Raw genomic sequence first — 19,597 nt, forward strand, 5'->3', positions numbered from 1 at the left:
CTTTTATACACTATCTAGAACAGAAATTGTAATGCTGAGATTATTAACGAGAGTGTATACTGTTCAATCGTATAATTAATAACCAATAATAATATAAAATTTTTCAAGTTCCAAAAACAAACATTTTGTTGAAAGCATAAAAAATGAATTATACAAACGAATAACTTATCTTGAACTGGTATAGAAAAATGTTTTCGAAAGGAAATTAATTTCTCATTTTAGAAATATGTTTGTATTCTTTAATCGTTCGGCTTTTATTAAATGAGACACCCTATATGTTGGTAATACTGTTTAGTGAGAAGGGACAGCAAGATTGTGTGAAATTAGCAAGCCAAACAAAAACTTACTGCTGATTGGGACAGAGCCACTGACCGACGTGCTTTCCCGTTCTCCAATGGGACTGCTGGTTTTGTCGGTGGATGAAGGAACAAAAGTTTGGCAGTGATGTTCACACAAAACCCTATAAAAGTCATCTCAATGTTGTGACAATGAATAAACTAAATTGAACAACTGAAAATTGAATTGCCCGAGTTATGGGTAAAACTTCAAAGCATGAAATTACTGCTGGGAATTGAGTTAGCCTATATCAAGACGTTTGTTACGACATTTTTGGCGTCAGATTAAAATCGTCCTGTATCTAGTGCGCGTAGAGATTATACTGAGGGAATTTTAATCGATCAATGTGTAAATGAAGACTTAAATGATTTTTGTGCCTTCCAAGTAGGCAAAATTTAAACACACAAACATACAATTCTATTTAAAACCTTTTTACCGTTAATTTAATTTAATTAATAAAAATTAAAATTAATTTCTCCTCCAATTAATTTTTTTGCTTTACCATGGTTTTTAAACTTTTCCGTTATCGGTTATTCGACTCGATCTGTTTCTGTGGTGTTCAATCAAAAATACAGGGTGCGGCGGAAAGAAAGCGAAATTTTATAGTGTTCCCTTCAAAAGTTTTTGCATTACTTTTAGGCAATAATATCAACATTTTTGAATTTAGTTATCTGTATGAGGTCCTATCCCACAAATTTACTCGATGTGTCCTTTATTTTTAACCATGACATCCTCGTAACGACGTCGGAAACTAGAACACGCCTTTTGAACGTAGTCCTCCGGCATCGACCGTCATGTGCGCACACTGTTAGATTTTAGTGTGTTCACTCTAGGCCCTAGGGTAAGATATTTTGCAGACTTTTGCTTCAACATACACCTAAATCGACTAATTCAACGGGTTGATGTCCGGGCTGCAAGGGGGCCACAAATCTTCCGGTCAAAATTGCTCGTCAGCCAGTGTTGAATCCGTTTAGACGTATGACATGGCGCTCCATCCTGTTGTAGCACAACGTATTGATCCTCAAAGAAATTAGCCTTCACCCTGGGAAACACTCTTCAAAATACCGATGAATCTTTCGGTATTGATTTTAACACTAGTAAAAAACGGCATTTCCAAAGCGTTAAACGCTATCAAACCAAACATCATTACACCAGTCGGATGTTGGGTTTGGAACTTAAACTTCACTTCCTCAGAAACATCCACAACTTTCTTCGGTGAAATAAACCAGTCTTTGCGGCTGTTTGACACAGCACCGATCGGCAGAGCTGAATGCCACCACGGGTCGGTAATTGGCGATTACCGAAGGCCACGGAAATGCTCACTGCTAGCAAGCAGTCCCGGACCATCAGCGGGAGCTAGCCTAGGTCGTGGCGAGATTCAGGCACTGGGCCGCTGAATTCTCGCAAAAGCCACACTGGCCGGAAGCAGCTCCGACGGAGCGAGTAGTGCCGCTCCCACCACCCAAATGCACTATACCGCCCATTGGGACTGATGCCAGTAATGTTCCCAATTACGGCAACTGGTCGCATCACTATAGGATAAGAGTCGGATTTCGTTTTCGTACCATGATTTTGGGCTGGCACCTGCGCCGAGCTCCCTTAGTAATGTCGTGTGATAACGGCTTGAAACGGCGAGATTACAACCGGTGCAGGGGTCTCCGTCCCGTAAAACCTGGCAGGCCTTCCAGTACGTTCCGAGTCCATTGCCTGGTGGGAACCCGGCAGGAGTAGGATCAGATGTCTTTTCCTGACTTGCGCCGGTCGGGGGTGTCATAGTTGCCCATAAGGCGCTATGGCAGCCGCCCCTAGCCATGGCCTCACTGCTCCGGCATAGACTATCTTGGGACCATTTAGGCGACTACTCCATTATGGATAACGATAGCGGATGGTAGGGGGACCCAATAAACAAAAATGTTGAACTCAAAAACAAAAGAGACGGGTGCGGAGGGGTTACCAAATCCCTTCGCAAGAGGTGGCATCCAGCGGTCTCCGCAGAAGAAGGCGGAGACGGATGCGGCGAAGTCTGGAGGTGGAAAAACGGCGAATCCGTCGGTGTCCACACCAGACATCTCGGTAGACGGTCCCTTGCTAGTCAAGGCCGTCGAAAGGTGTATGGACACGCGGCCAAGAGTGGCGGCGCTGTCTGAACAACTCGATGCCATAATCGAGTTCTTGGCGAACAGGCGAAACATCGCTGGCGACCTGAAGCAGAGCCTCCTCCTGCTTCGGAGCACCATTGATGAAGCCAGAAAGGAGCACGAAGAACTCGTAGCTCGGGTGAAGGCGGCCGAGAAAGCGGCCAGGACCGGGAGGGCGACTGCATCTAAAGAGGTGCAGACAGACGCCCCCTCGTTCGCGTCGGTCTGCTCCACGGGGCAGGTCGCTAAGCGAACGAGGCAGTCCCCGGGGGAAACGGCCCCCGGGAACACCAAGAAACGATTGGTCGTGCTACTCCCACGGGAACACACGCCAACCGGTTCCAGGTCCACCGCGAAAAAGGCACAGGTGGAGGCTACGGGCAACCCTTGGACTACCGTAGAGGGTAGGAAGCGTCGGGAAGGTGCGACGCGACATGATGGCGGAGCGGCCAGAGGACCAAAAAAGGTCAAAAAGGCGCGGAGTAGGGGTGATGCCCTCATACTCAAGACGGATGGGTCGAAGTACTCAGAAGTCTTGAAGAAGATGAGGGGGGAAACCCAGCTCAAGGATCTGGGGGCGGATGTGCGGAGTATCCGCCGATCTCGCACTGGCGAGATGATACTTGAGCTCCGGAAGGACGCCAAGAACAAGGGGGCTACCTACAAAACGGTAGCTGAAAAGGTCCTAGGGAAGGAGGTGCAAGTGCGGGCACTCACCTCAGAAGTGACTCTCCAGCTTAAAAACCTGGACGAAATCACTGAGGGGTGCGACATTGCATAAGCCCTAAAAGCGACGTGCGGGGTGGAGGTGGCTAAGGAGTCAATCCGCCTCCGCAAAGGTCCGGCGGGGACCCAGATAGCTACCTTCCGACTACCGTCGGCGGACGCTAACCTGGCCCAGAAAGAGGGCAAGTTGAAGGTCGGCTGGTCTGTATGTCCTCTGGGCATACTACAGCAACCAGACATTTGCTTCCGGTGCTTCGAGGGCGGACATAAGTCCTGGATCTGCAAGGGGCCCGATAGGAGCCGGCTGTGCAGGCGATGTGGAGGTGCAGGCCATAAAGCAAAGGACTGTGTGGAGTCTCCCAAGTGCATGGTATGTTCCGGGAAACGGGACGCCAAACACTTTATGGGAGGCCCCAGGTGCCCAGCCGGTAAGCCGGCTGCGAAACCACGGGCGTAAGGGTGACGCAACTGAACCTGAACCATTGCTTCGCGGCTCAGCAGCTGCTACACCAAGCAGCCACTAAGTCGTTGTCGGACATCGCCGTCATATCGGATCCCTACCGCATCCCTCCCGGAAACGGTAACTGGGTTGCGGATAAGTCCAGTTTGGCGGCCATATGTACGACGAGCAAGTTCCCGGTTCAGGAGGTTGTCTCAACCTCAGAAGAAGGGTACGTAGTTGCTAAGGTAAACGGAGTGTTCTACTGCAGTTGCTATGCTCCGCCACGTTGGTCTACCGAAAGGTTCACCCAGATGGTCGACCTCCTATCCATGGAGCTAACGGGCCTAACGCCGTTGGTGGTGGCGGGCGACTTCAACGCTTGGGCTGTTGAGTGGGGAAGTCGCTTCACGAACCAGAGGGGCCAGATCCTGTTGGGGGCTTTTGCAAAGCTCAACCTAGATCTGGCCAACGTTGGGAACAAAAGTACATTTAGCAGAAATGGTGCGGAGTCGATCATCGACGTGACGTTCTCCAGCCCAGGACTGATCAAGAACTGGAGGGTAGACGATGGCTACACTAATAGCGACCACCAGGCGGTCTGTTATAGTGTAGACAACAACGAGAGGCGGCAAGCGACGGGTAGAGCCAACACTCCGACCGTTCGCGGGTGGAAGACATCGCACTTTGATGCCGAGGTATTCGAAGAGGCAATGAGAAGGGAGCGCGAGGGGGGCAGTTGGCTCCGCCAGACTGCTGACCAACTAGTTGCTATGCTATCGCGGGCGTGCGACGCCACCATGCCTAGGACTCGCCAACCTAGGAATGGAAAGCCACCGGTTTACTGGTGGACCGACGCGATAGCCGACCTTCGCAGTGCGTCCCTCCGTGCAAGACGGAGGATGCAGCGTGCGCGAAACGAAGAAGAGAGGACAGAGCGCCGCGCAGCATTCAGTTCGGCAAGATCGATGCTAAAGAGTGCGATAAAGGCCAGCAAGAGGGCCTGCTTCGATAGGCTATGTGCGAGTGCCAATACAAATCCGTGGGGTGACGCCTACAGGATCGTAATGGCCAAGACTAAAGGCGCGCTGGCGCCTGCAGAGCGATCACCAGCGATGCTGGAGCGTATCATCGAGGGACTCTTTCCACGCCACGAGCCAAGTCCTTGGCCTCCGGCAGTCGAGTCTCACGTCCGACGTTCTAGTATCTCAGACATAGACCAGAGATGGTCGGCCAACCTGCCGAGCATCCAATCCGTGAGCGACGACAGCCGTGTCGAGGCAGGGGAGGAGGCAAGGGTTACGAATGAGGAACTCATCGTGATCGCCAAATCCCTAAAGGTGAGCAAGGCACCGGGACCGGATGGTATCCCGAACCTGGCGATCAGGCTGGCGATAAAAACGGCCCCCGGGCTGTTCAGGGCAGTCATGCAGAGGTGCCTGGATGACTGTCTCTTTCCGGACAGGTGGAAGCGGCAGAGACTGGTCTTATTGCCGAAGGCTGGGAAACCGCCAGGGGACCCATCGGCATATAGGCCTATCTGCCTGCTGGACACCGCGGGCTTGAGAGGATCATCCTCAACAGACTGGTGAGGTACACGGAGGGTGTACACGGTCTGGCAAGTAACCAGTTCGGCTTCCGGAAGGGCAGGTCCACGCTGGACGCAATCTCTTCCGTCATCAAGACGGCGGAGGTAGCAATCCAGCGCAAGAGAAGGGGAATACGCTACTGCGCAATCGTCACGCTCGACGTGAAGAATGCGTTCAATAGTGCCAGTTGGGACTCCATAGCGCTCGCGCTCAGGAGCATCCATGTACCGATGTCGCTGTACAAGATTCTGGAAAATTATTTCCAGAATCGAGTACTTGTTTACGACACGGAGGAGGGTCAGAAGTGCGTCCCAATTACCGCAGGAGTTCCGCAAGGTTCTATCCTGGGCCCGGTGTTGTGGAATGTCATGTATGACGGAGTGTTGAAACTCAAGTTCCCTGTAGGGGTTGTGATCGTCGGCTTTGCAGACGACATAACGCTGGAGGTTTACGGCGAGTCTATCGAGGAGGTCGAGTTGACGGCCGCGCACTGTATACGCAAGGTCGAGAACTGGATGCGCTCCAGGAAACTGGAGCTCGCGCATCATAAGACGGAGGTCACGGTTGTGAACAACCGTAAATCGGAGCAACAGGCGGTGGTCAGAGTCGGAGACTGCACCATCACCTCGAAGCGATCCCTGAAGCTCATGGGGGTTATGGTGGACGACAAGCTCACGTTCGGGAGTCACGTCGACTATGCCTGTAAGAGGGCCTCATCGGCTATTGCAGCACTATCTCGTATGATGTCCAATAGCTCAGCGGTTTATGGCAGCAAGCGAAGACTTCTTGCCAGCGTGGTTTCGTCCATACTTAGGTATGGTGGGCCAGTGTGGTCCAGAGCGCTAGGTACTAACAGTTACCGTGGTAAACTGGAGAGTACCTACAGGCTCATGTGCCTGAGAGTTGCGAGTGCGTATCGTACGGTGTCATACGATGCAATCTGTGTCTTGTCCGGCATGATGCCTATCAGCATCGCCATCAAGGAGGACAGAGAGTGTTTCGACCAACGTGACACAAGGGGCATACGAGGTACCAGAAGGTCATTCTCGATGCTCCGCTGGCAGCGGGAATGGTCCAACTCCACAAAGGGCAGATGGACGCACCGACTCATACCGGAGATATCCGGCTGGGTCGGGAGACGACATGGTGAAGTGAACTTCCACCTGACACAAATCCTGTCAGGCCATGGTTGTTTCAGGCAATATCTGCACAGGTTCGGACACGCGGTGTCCCCCATGTGTCCCGAGTGCGTAGAGGAGGAGACTGCTGAGCATGTCTTCTTCGTATGCCCCCGTTTCGCAAGAGCGAGGAGCAACATGATGGCTGTGAGCGGGCCTGGCACTACTCCGGACAATCTAGTCCGGAGGATGTGCGACGACCCGGACATCTGGAACGCGGTCTGTGCGGCCGCCTCTCAGATTGTTCTGGAGCTGCAACGTGTGTGGCGGGTCAACCACCAACACGCCAGTGGTAGCTAATTACCAGTCTCCAGGTAGTTAGCTAGGAGGTTATAAGAGTAAAGAGGGTGCATCACGCACAAAAGCCACTCCCCGACGTAATACTTAACCGTCGTTCCGGGAAGACCAGGGCTGGAGACTGGAGGGGTTTTAGTGGGTCGGGACAGGGATCAGTAGGTGTCTGGGCGAGTGTAACTACCCCAGCATCTCTCCCCTAGTCTCATCCCCACACTCTGAGTTCTCTTCTCAGGTGTCTGTTTGCAGATTTCCCCGCCACCTTTAAAAAAAAAAAAAAAAAAAAAAAAAAAACACAGCACCGATGCTGAACAGCGTTTCGTCAGAGAAAAAGATTATTATTATTTTTTCTTTTTCAGTAAAGAAAGAAATTCCTCGATCGAGTTAATCGTAGTTTGCTTTTTTCCGCTCCGTGATCAAGTGATATTTCACTCTAGCTTTGGAAGATATGCGCAAGTCTTCTTTGATGATTCATAGATTCCTCAGAAATATTGGCATCCTTGGCAAATTTGCTCATAGAACGTACCGGGTTGCAAGCAATCTTTTCATGAACCGGTTTGATCACGATTTGCATACATGCAAACCGAGGACGACCACTTCCCGGCTTTCGCTGCTTGGAACGATAAACTGTCTCCAAATTACTTCCAGCGGCCTTGGAAATCTCTTTCCGTGTCTTTTGGGCGATAAATAAACTCGTAATCACTTCTTTGGCGGACATTCACACTTATTTGCAATAAACCGATTCCGATGTTCTGTTGCAGCACTTAAAAGAAAATGTAAACAAATACACTGTCTAGGCGGGGGCCTTGCGTGGTTGGTAACGTCTCCGCCAACCACGCTCTCTGGGATCACGCCTTCCATCGCATGAGGAAGTAAAGCCGTTGGCACCGGTCCGTTAATCAACAGGTCGTAAGTTAGGGTCCTGGGTGGAGTCGCCTCCCTGGGCGTCGGCTATTGGCACAACAACAGTGGCGGAACTAGACCGACGAAAAATAAGCGAGAATAAAAAAAATACACTGTCCAACAAAACAGATCCTTAGATACACGAACTAACCCGATACTAATATTTGAACATTTTCGCATTTCTTTCTGTCGCAAACTTATACTACAGTTTGCTACATGTACATGTTTAGGGTGGGTTATCGGTAAAATTGATATTCTATCAATATTGGAGAGGCGAAAAACCGGTATTTTCGGTATTTTTCTTAAATAAAATAGTAGGAGGGTGGTATACATGACACGACCGCGTAGTTGACGTAGGACTACAAAAATTTTATATTTCGCTTTAAGGCTCTGTTTGATTTGAGCTCGTTTTACTGTTGGCACGGTTCGATTTTGGCACACATGTGCCAAAAACGAGCGATTATGTCTAATCACATTTCTTAGTTTTCTTGATTATTTCAACCAATTACAGCTCAATTTCGTCCAAGAGAAGGGTATTTTGGCTCTTTACGTTACCGAAACGGATGACCGGAGTCGGTAAAACGGTTCCTGGAATATGATCGCAACATGTGCCGGTAATTTAATGATCATGATCTAAGCAGTACTAAGTCTCTTATTACTCGGGTAGTAATATCAAGTATCTAGGTCGTCAGGCTTCATTCATCAAGCGACACTTCAAAAGACTTGGAACTAAAACTTTCAGTTCATTGGTGGAAATATCTATGAAAAAAAGTAATGAAAAGAGAACCGTTGATTTTTGCCATGGTTCAATCTTGGCAACAGGAAATTTCTGCCGTGTCGTGTTTGGAGAATCGAACTGGGTCTGTATTTCGGTTATTTATTTGCAGCACTCTATTTTTGAAGAAAAAATATTCCCTTTAACATTGATGAATGCCATTCATTCTGATACAGTCAATTTTCTTCAGTACGCGAAAAGGTAAGCTTCTATACAGACCTACATTGAGTACGATTTAGTAGAAATTAAATAATATTTATTTGTCTTGTGAACGATGGCTCACTCTCTAATCACCAAGCGGCAAAGATGTCACATAATAAAATTTTTCTGCAGTTACAGGTTCATGGAAAAAATAACGATAAAGAATTACAGTTTTTAAACAAAAATGTATATTCACAGAAAATTTAAAATTGACATGAGAAAAACACAGTGTAGAGTTAAAAAAAAACAACGCATTTTATCTCTACATTGAATCTAATTTATATACCCTGCTACCTGCCTCTACCGACACGTACAGAATTTTGTTGTCCCCGGTGGCGCAGCGTATTTTGCGGCACCCGAATGATCATGTTTTTAGAATTCTGATATTTGCTACTATACGAAACAAAAAGACAATTCAAACAAACAAATCAAACAGCAATTCTATTGTGTTCCAGTTCGCAAAACGATACCTACGCGTTAACCCAACACGACCCACTGTGCGTCGACAGCGGCAATGTAGTCTTCACTTGGCTTGGCTGCACACAAATGAATATCGAGTTCTACTGCACTGATAGACGACATACATTGCTCGATGCAGTACTGTTGCCTGTGTCAGCATGTTCTCCTTCAAGACATCAGTTTTAATAACATCCTAACAGCAGAACGTAAAACTGTCTGATAGTGGGGGTGGTTACGAACTTTCCGAAAAAGCTTCACCTTCAAGACATCAAAATATGGGACGGGGAGATTCTGTCAATTTTATTTTGCCACTGCTATACAGGATATGAAGTCTGTGCCAGGCGTGCTCGCATGTGATTGGCACATTGTTCGTGAAAATTCGACCTTGAAACATTTATGAAATTTTCACTGTTTAACAATGAAATGATAATGATAACTGAGGAATCACAAAATTGTCCATCATTTTATCAATCCAACGACATATTGAATATTGTAATCCATCATGCCGTTACATCAGTATTACCGTTTGAAATCTTTCATTCCAACGTTTCACCTTGGTTTTAGTTTCCGCAGAATGTATCTCGATATAGTGCGGTTAGACGTAGTCCTACGCCAAAAAAACTTGTCACAATATTAATAAGTCATTGTAAGGGTAATGAATGCTACCCACTAAGGCAGGCATTACAAATCACATGACGATGTATATAATAAATACATTTAGACAGAAGCAATATTGAATATTAATTTACCCTTACCTTACCTTGGTTGTTCTGCTTGGATTTAGACGATGTGTTTGTGTGGATCGATATATGTCCAAAAACTTCATATCATTAAAGCAAAACATGAGCAAAATCATTTCAAATCGCCTGGAAATACGCGAAAATTTAATCGACCATTTTTGATTTGAATGAAACTTTGCACACGTATTTGGCTTAGCAAACTGAGCATTTTTCACAGGTGGAGAGAATTTTTACACCCATGAGTTACATTCTGAAAGGGCGTATGCCTTTTGGCATAGGTTTTATTCGAAGCATTGTGGCCCAGAAACCGTGGGTTGTATAGAAAAACTGTCTGAGAATGAGTTGTAGGGAATTAAAAATGCACCATAAAAAAATATACACTGTACAAAAAAAAATTTTTTTGACAAAAAAAAATAAAAATAAACATTAAATTTCAATTAAAAAAACAAGAGTTGAGTTTTTTATTATTTTTTTTAAAGAAACTTAACGTTGATGCACAACTTTGAAAAAAAAAATCCAGGCTGGAGAAATGAAAAATAATTTTTTTATGGTAGATTAATTTTTTTATGAAAATTCTAATTCAAACATTTTTCAAAACATTTGTATTCTGATGATTTTAAAAGATGCAGAAAATCATTTTGAATCAAAAAGCTCTTGATAGTAAACATTCTACAGGCATTGGTTTTCGAGTTATTTCTAGTTTAAGCTCGAAAAATTATAATTATTTAGGAAAATACTCGTTTTTCTTAATTTGTCCATGGTTCTCCAGCAAAAACCATACGTTCATTTAAATGCTTGATCGAAAATATACAATTCATTCTTTGACAACAAAACGATTGGGCGAACGGTTCTCAAGAAAAGAGTTAAATGTTCTAAGTGACATAAATATATATAAGAATCAAATATTTATTTTCGAGTTTTATTATCTAAGGGACATATTTTTTTATGACATAGATACTTTACAGAACTAGTTTCACCTTATATTTTATATACATCATAAGTAAATGATTCGTCATCTTTTGAAAACAGCTTCGTTTGTATCTTATTTTCTGAAATCGGAACAAAAGAGTAATACTTTTGTGTGGCAGCTATTATCATAGATTTTTTGAAAATATTGCTCCATTCTGTTACTCCTTGTTCATATTCTTCATATGATACCCAACTAAATGACATTTTTGATGAATTTTTATTACTTTTCTGATTAGACCAATCATACAATTCTTTTGCGCTTGTAATGGGATGTTCATATTCTTTAGCTAAACTTGCATTTCCTGCCATTCGTTTTGATATGCCACCAATTGCATCGGATGGGCCTTTACCATGAGAAGTCGCAAAAAAATGCCACTCTGCATCGACGTTATAATTTGTTTTGAACTTGCAAAGACTTGCAAAGTTTTTTCTATTTTTATATTGTGAGGCAGCTCCATCAGACATTAATATCGCTTTTTTCAACTCTATTGTTGTTTTAAAAAAACTCATTAATTTGGCAATGAACACCTGAACCGCAACAGTATCATGATGGAGTACTTACGATATTATGATGAAGCTGATATTCTTAAGTGTTCCAGATTCTGAATAGTAAACAACGAAGGGATGAATGGTGGCTTGACTATCATTCCAATAACTACACGAATCACAAATTGATAAAGACGTATTAAAATGAGCTTGACTGTTCAATATTTTTAATTTTGCAATAACGTTTTTGTTTAATTTGCGTAAGCTTGATGAGCACCGATGATCACGAAAAGGTTTACAGCATTTGGGCTTGGTGTATTCCATTTTCACTTTATTCATCTTCACAAACTGTTACTAACACATCTGGAGTAGTGCAATGGTATTTATAAACGAAAACAGATATTATAGGTAATCCAGTAGTTATTGGTTGCGTACTTTACAAATAGTTATTATTAGTAAACAAGTAGGTAGTGTTGCACGACAAACATATATTTTTATAAAACATTCGGCAAGGGGGAACGTGTAGGTAGGCTAAGGTTTAGCGCTTGAGTTATTTATCCAATCGTTTTGTTGTCAAAGAGTAAATTGTATATTTTTGATCAAGCATTCCAATGAACGTATGGTTTTTGCTGGAGAACCATGGACAAATTAAAAAAAAAAACGTGTATTTTCCGAAATATTAATAATTTATTGAGTTTAATTTAAAATAACTCGAAAACCGATGCCTTTAGAATGAGCTTTTTCATTCAAAATGACTCTCTGTATCTTTTAAAATCATCAAAATACAAATATTTTGGAAAATGTTTGAATTAGAATTTTCATAAAAAAATTAATCTACCATAAAAAAATTATTTTTCATTTCTCCATCCTGGACTTTTTTTTAAAAGTTGTGTATTAACGTCAAGTTTTTTTGAAAAAAAAAAATAAAAAAAAAATTCAACTCTTTTTTTTAAATAGAAATTTAATGTTTATTTTCAATTTTTTTTAGTCAAACAAATTTTTTTTGTACAGTGTATATTTTTTTATGGTGCATTTTTAATTCCCTACAACTCATTTTCAGACAGTTTTTCTGGCAACACGTCAATGTTTGTTCACTTTGTTCTGACCGTTATTTTATTTTTCGACGTTTTTTCGAGTAAAAGTTTAAAAAATAAATATTGCTTTCTACCAGCTGCTTTTTTGGATCACTTGTCAAGTGTGTGATATCGAGTTTAAAGTATTACCAGTCGTCCTGCTGCAAAATCACCGTTCTAAGTTAGCGCTAACTGGCTCTGTGCCTCTATTGTTTTGAATCATGGCCTCCGCTTGCAAAACATGCAGCTCACTAATCAACGGAATCGACAGAGTTGTCTGTCGGGGAAATTGCGGCTCGATGTTTCACCGCACCTGCATACCGGGACTGCAGCGTTCTATTTTGGATGTTATATCAACCTATAGTGACAATATGTTTTGGTTATGCGATGAGTGTGCTACTAAGTTCAACGAGTGGTTGCAGCTTCCAGTTCTCATTATACCTTCCGCACCCGATACAACGATGCTGTGCGAAACAGTCGCTAAATTAAATACAGTTGTCACAAATTTATCAAATCGCATCGAGAAACACTTCCCTGTCAGCGCGGCTGTTCCAGCTCAGAAGATCTTTTATTCTCAGCGAAAGTCCGGAGAACAGCCGACGCCTAAAAGGAGCCGCGAAGACAATGTGAAAATGCGTGCTGCAGTGGCCGGTGTTTGTGGTACGAGATCGGTACAATGTCAAATCAAAACTGTTGCTGATGAACGGCAGCCATTTTGGCTTTATTTAAGCAGGCTAGATCCTTGCCACACAGTTGATGACGTCGTTGCGATGACTCATGAGTGCCTCGATATTAAAGAAAAACCCAACGTAATTATGTTGGTGAAAAAAATGCTGATCCCGCCAAAATGAATTTCATTTCTTTTCGCGTGGAGATACCCAAAGAGCTAAAGGATGTTGCTTTACTTGCTTCTACATGGCCCACGGGAGTGTTCGTTCGTGAATTTGACTTCGACCAAATAAAACCTGACAGATTTCGCCAATAGACCGACCTTTCCTAATGCCTTTTTATTGGACAGCGAGAGTCAACTGACTCTCGCACAAGTTAAGTATCCACCGCCTTTTTATGTTTCTGACAACGAATGCCAACATTCCGAATCGTGTTCTAGTCTATTCAACATTGCACCCGCACCACCAGTCCATGTTCCAGGACGCCTAGCTGTCGCAACCCGGATTCATTGGTTCAACTTAACTACCAAAATTCCTGCGGCATGAATTCTATCATCGACGACTATGTGCTCGCATTTTCAGAAGGATGTAACGACTTCATAACACTAACAGAAACTTGGCTGGACGATCGTACCTTGTTTTCTCATTTGTTTGGGGACGAGTACGAGGGTTTCCGCTGCGACAGGAGCTCACTCAACAGCGTGAAAAAGATCGGTGGAGGAGTAATTATCGCTGTTCGCCGCCGCCTGAAAGCTAACATTATCAGTGATCCCTCATGGAATACACTCGAACAGATTTGGGTGTCTGTCCAGCTGGCCGATAGAAAATTATTCATCTGCGTTGTTTATTTTCCACCGGACCGTACCCGCGATAAGCAACTGATCGATGCTCATCTGCAGTCAGTTTATTCGATAACCGCTAAGGCTAAACCGTGCGACGAAATCATAATAGTTGGAGATTTCAACCTGCCCAGTCTTTTCTGGCGCCCCTCTCGCGACGGCTATTACTACCCCGACCCGACTCAGTCCACTTTTCATGATTGTGCACTGAATCTGCTTGACGGTTACAACGCCGCGGGCTTACAGCAAATCAATAGTAATCCCAACGAACACGGACGTTGCCTCGACCTTTGCTTCGTCAGTACATGCGACACGGCCCCTGTGATGGCATACGCTCCCGACCCTCTTGTTAAAACTGTATCTCACCACCCGGCTCTTGTCCTGTCTCTCGACAAACGATCTAGAACCGATCACCCGACTACATCTAACTCGATCCGATTCAATTTTCGCCGAGCTAACTATGACGGTTTATTCAGCGCACTACTAAACGTAAATTGGATTGATATTTTGAATCCTACCGACATCGATTTGGCCGTCAGCGATTTTTCTTCTGTCTGCTACGAACTGATGGAACGTTTCGTTCCCAAAGTACGTAACCGGAGATATGTTCTCTGGCAAACATCTGCGCTACGTCGTCTGAAAACTAAGAAAAACGCCGCATCGAGAAAATTTTCAGCAAGTGGTACGCTTCGTTTACGCGAGCACTATCGTCAGATAAATTACGAATATAGAAGATTACGGCGACGTTGCTACTCTAACTATAGACGGCACATAGAGAGTAAACTGAAGACGGATCCTAAAAAGTTCTGGAATTTCGTTAACCTGCAGCGGAAGCAATCAGGATTGCCTTCCTCTATGGAGCTAGCTGGTGAGATAGCTGATAGTTCCACTGGAATATGCCGGCTGTTTGCCAGAAAATTCTCGAGCGTTTTCAACAATGAAGCTCTTTCTGATAATCAAGGTCTTAAAGCCGCAAACAACGTTCTCCCTACCGGACATTCTATGGCCTCGATTAAAATCGATGACGACATGATTCTTGCCGCCGCTACTAAACTGAAACACTCTTGCTCTCCTGGTCCGGACGGTATCCCAGCCACATTGTTAAAAAAGTGTAACTCTGGTTTAACTTCACCATTGAGCTTTTTGTTCCGCCAGTCACTGTGCACAGGAAGATTTCCAATTGCGTGGAAACATGCATATGTGTTCCCGGTCCATAAAAAGGGCGATCGCAATTGATAACTACCGTGGAATATCTGCCCTATGTGCTATATCGAAACTTTTCAAGTTAATCGTACTGCAACCTATTTACTCGCAATGCCAGAATATTATTGCCGACGAACAACATGGGTTTCTTCCGAAACGCTCCTGTACAACGAATTTACTCTGCCTAACAAGTTTCGTAATGGACAGCTTTTTGAACGATCTCAAACGGACACAATCTATACGGACCTTTCTGCCGCTTTCGACAAAATAAACCATCGCATTGCTGTCGCTAAACTCGAGCGTTATGGCTTAAGCGGCAACTTGCTGTGCTGGCTTGAGTCATATCTAGTAGGGCGTACTCTGAGTGTAAAAATTGACGATGAAATTTCTGAATCTTTTTCCGCTACTTCCGGGATTGCTCAAGGTAGTTATCTTGCCCCATTAGTGTTTTTGCTGTACTTCAACGACGTGCACTACTCCGTTAAATGTCCTCGTCTTGCATTCGCTGATGATTTGAAATTATTCAATAAAATCAAACATGCTGCCGACGCCACTTTTCTTCAGCAACAACTTGATATATTCGCCCATTGGAGCGAGCTGAATCGCATGGTACTAAACCCGACTAAGTGCTCCATGATAACTTTCTCCAGGAAACACCGACCAATACATGTCGACTATACTCTAAACGGCTCCCCTATTCAGAGGGTCGAATTCATCAAAGATCTCGGCGTACTTCTGGACGAAAAACTCACCTTCAAACAGCACATATCGTACATCGTAGCGGAAGCCTCCAGACAACTGGGCCTCATTTTCCGAATGACACGTGATTTCAAAAATATTCATTGCTTAGTTACACTCTACTGTTCGCTTGTGCGGTCTTCACTGGAGTACTGTTCTACAGTTTGGATCCCTCACTACAACAATGCCATCCATCGAATCGAAGGCATTCAACGGCGGTTTGTACGATACGCTCTTCGAATGCTTCCCTGGCAGCAGCCCATGCGTGACACCAGATACGAGGACCGGTGCCAGCTCCTCCAGATCGATACTCTTCAATTACGCCGAGAAACAGCTCGCGCTATGCTAGTTTCTGATATCCTGACATCACGGATCTACTGCCCTGTCATCCTCCGTCAAATCAAGCTGAACGCTCCTACTAGAACCCTACGAAGGACTCCAGCCTTGCACTTACCCTTTCGTCGAACCAACTACAGCTCAAATAATGCCATCTTGGGTATCAAGCGTGCTTTCAACAGAGTGTCACTAGTTTTTGATTTTCATTTATCTTATAGAGTCTTACGATCGAAATTTTTGTCATTGTTCCGAAGAATGTTTTATTAGAATCCATTAGGATAAGTTATTTTATGTCTGTTGGTAGTAGTTAAATAAATGAATAAATAAATAAATATACAACCAACGGTTTCTGGGCTACAATGCTTCGAATAAAACCTATACCAAAAGGCACACGCCCTTTTAGAATGTAACTCATGGGTGTAAAAAATCTTTCCATCTGTGAAAAATGCTCAGTTTGCTAAGCCAAATACGTGTGCAAAGTTTCATTCAAATCAAAAATGGTCGATATTCGACCATAGGTCATTTCGCGCGATCTTGCTCACATTTATTTTCTCAGTAGAACAGCGAATCTCTTTTTACACTCATACTTACAGAGGCAGCTCGTGGGTGTTGAACCTACCAGTTCAACTACAAATTCTGAAAATCATATTTTGGGGCAGTTATCACAATCATGTTTGCGAAAAAATGCAAGTCAATAATAATTTTGTGCTATTTAACAGTAAAACTAAAAAAAATTAAATATAAAAATAAATTAGGATTAGGAATTTATTTTTTGTTTGGCGTCTCTGTGTGCATTGCACAGGATGCACCTAGTTATGGACAAGTTTCTCCTGATACAAAGTGTTTACAGGATATAATAATGAATCAATAAAGAATTGCATCCTGAAAATTACTGCTCCTTGGCAATAATTCAAACTGAGAAAAATGATTTCTCAGGTTCAACTGAATTTGGATGAACTGTTTAAAGAGCATCGAACAGAATAGAGAAGTATTTACTTTCGATTCCTTCGGATTCGTAAAATGTAAATTGAACCAGTTTTTATTTTTATGAAGATTTATAAACACTGTTAAATTCATCCAGTGTTGTATCTGGATCGGATACCACAGGGAATCAAAACAATGGTCGCAGTCGTTCAAATCTTACAAAAAAAATCTGAATCGTAATGAAACATAGGTACTCATAAATGCAAAAACCTAATTATGCAGCGACACGGATGCAACCTGAGACGCTAGGCAAAAAATATATTAAGAAATCAACGAAATAGTTATCGGTTTCCGTTATACTCTACTAGAAAATTTCTAAGAAAAAGGATTTTCTAGTAGAGTATAACGGAAACCGATAACTATTTCTTTGATTTTTTAAATCACTCTGCTAGACGCTCGGTATAGATTTCCTATATTTAAAAATATATTGCTAATTCAGATTTTTTTATATATATTCAATTTTTTTTAGTTTTATTTTCAAATAGTACAGAGAGAATGACTCGCGGTTTTTTGCGGACATGATTGTCCTTACTTTCCCAAACTATGATTTTCTGAATTTTGTAGTTGAACAAGTAGGTTCAAAAACTGCGAATCGCCCTAGGTTTGTATTTATCGAAAAAAAAAATAAAAATACCGATTTTTTACCGGTTTTTATTTTTATGAATACCGAAATACCGGTTTTTCGAAAAGTCGGTAATACTGAGCATCCTATAAAACATCAAATTGGTTCGACATCGAAAAGAAAACTGGGGTCCGAATGCAGCGGGAAGTGGCCAAGTACCACCCTATATGGGTATTTCTGAAATCGTAATGATACACAGGAGCTAACATCGACCACAGACACCATTTTGAACTCTAAGATAGCGACTTCCGGTTTCTGAAAAACAGCTGAAAATAACCAAATATCACCCAATATGAGTGTTTCTTTAACCAGAACGACGCTCAGAGGCCAGAAATTGTCTCCAAATGCCATTTAAAAATCCAAGATGGCGATTTTCGGTTTCTAAAAAACAACGGAAAATGACCAAATACCACCCAATATGGATATTACTGGAATCGTAATAATGCACTGGAGTTACAAATCGACCTCAGACAACATTTTGAATTGTTGCCATAACTTCCGGTTTCTGGAAACAGCCTAAAATGACCGACCGTTGCCATAACTTCCGGTAAATATGAGTACCTCCGGAACCAAAATTATGCACATAAGTTAAAAATCGGTCACAGAAACCAAATATGGCGACCTCCGGTGTCTGACAAACAGCCAAAAATCACCAAATACCATTCAATATGAAAGTTTCCGGAACCAGAATGGCACCCAGAGGACAAAAATTGATTTCACATGCTATTTTGAAGTCCAAGATGACGAGTATCTCCGGAACCAGAATAATGCAATGAGTTAAAAATTAACTTCAGTCACTATTTTGAATTGTAAGATGACAACTTCTGGGAAACAGCCGAAAACGACCGAATAATACTCAGTATGGATATTTCTGTAATCGAGATGATGCGTAGAAACCAAACATTGACCCTGGGCACAATTTTGAATTTAAAGATGACCACTTGCAGTTTCTGGAAAACAACCAAAATAACTGAATTACACCCAAAATGGATATTTCCAGAATCAAGGTGATGGTGCAGAAACCAAAAGGCGAGGATGTTGTCATTCCAATGTTGTCAAACCAATCATTTCAATTGATTTGTCTTTTGACTTTGATCATATCCTATGGCCGATTCGTCATGCGTTTGCAGACTATAAACACATCCCAAGGAATCGATGAATTTGGAATGTTTAAAATTCCTTAATTAAACACAAAAATGGGCGGGACGAAGTTTTCTGGGTCAGCTAGTAGAATCATATAAAAGCGTTTATTGGTGATGTTCGATCGCAAATTGGCCTGTGGAAAAATTTGCATCAGTTACGTTGTAAAACCATTTCGAGTTGCACAATCAAAATCCATGTGGGCTATTCTATGAAGCTACCTAGATTTGATCAAACAAAGCATTTTAGTTATCCACAGGACAATTGTGTTATACAACAGCTTACCTATTGAGTAGTTCAGCCGAAATCCGTTTAATAGCAGCTTTACAAGCTTTAGATCAACAAAACTGTTTGTCGGGAGGTGTGCGTATTCTACGTCAGTTATGCGGTCGTGTCTTGGATACATTCTGTTTTTTTTTTTTTTTTTTGTAGAAAACAAAACGTCAACCTCACTCTGAGAAACAGGACTCACAGAATTTGAGCCATTCTTACCTCGGGCCGAAAGTATTTGTTTTTATAAATTTATTAACAGCGTTCAAACTGGCTCCAAATGTTGCATTTTTTATGGTAAACGATAAGTTTCATCACAAAAACATCTGTTTCAAAATTCACGGGATTTCAGAACCCCGGAATTCCAAAGAAAAATAAATTTAAGGTTAATGTATATTACAGGGAATAAGTACTGCTTATCGTTTTTTGACCACCGGTTTACTTTACTACACTTGAAATGAGTGATTCAACACTCATGCCAAGAAATTGGT

The 19,597-nt window shown here is 42.9% G+C and overlaps 2 protein-coding genes across 4 annotated transcripts in view; both read left to right on the forward strand.

Annotated features, from left to right (window-relative positions):
- The window catches only part of LOC129725986 (zwei Ig domain protein zig-8-like), a 291,521-nt gene that overhangs the window by 68,099 nt on the left and 203,825 nt on the right, over positions 1-19,597 (forward strand). The window lies entirely within an intron of this gene.
- Positions 13,517-15,049, forward strand: LOC129720187 (uncharacterized). Its single transcript, XM_055671625.1, has one exon. It carries the CDS (start codon positions 13,517-13,519, stop codon positions 15,047-15,049), a length of 1,533 nt encoding a protein of 510 aa, XP_055527600.1.

This window comes from Wyeomyia smithii, chromosome 2 (genome assembly GCF_029784165.1).
Source record: "Wyeomyia smithii strain HCP4-BCI-WySm-NY-G18 chromosome 2, ASM2978416v1, whole genome shotgun sequence".
Classification (NCBI taxonomy): domain Eukaryota; kingdom Metazoa; phylum Arthropoda; class Insecta; order Diptera; family Culicidae; genus Wyeomyia; species Wyeomyia smithii.

Excerpts from the sequence above, each read along its gene's own strand:
- LOC129720187 (XM_055671625.1), top strand. The coding sequence starts at position 13,517 with ATGAATTCTATCATCGACGACTATGTGCTCGCATTTTCAGAAGGATGT.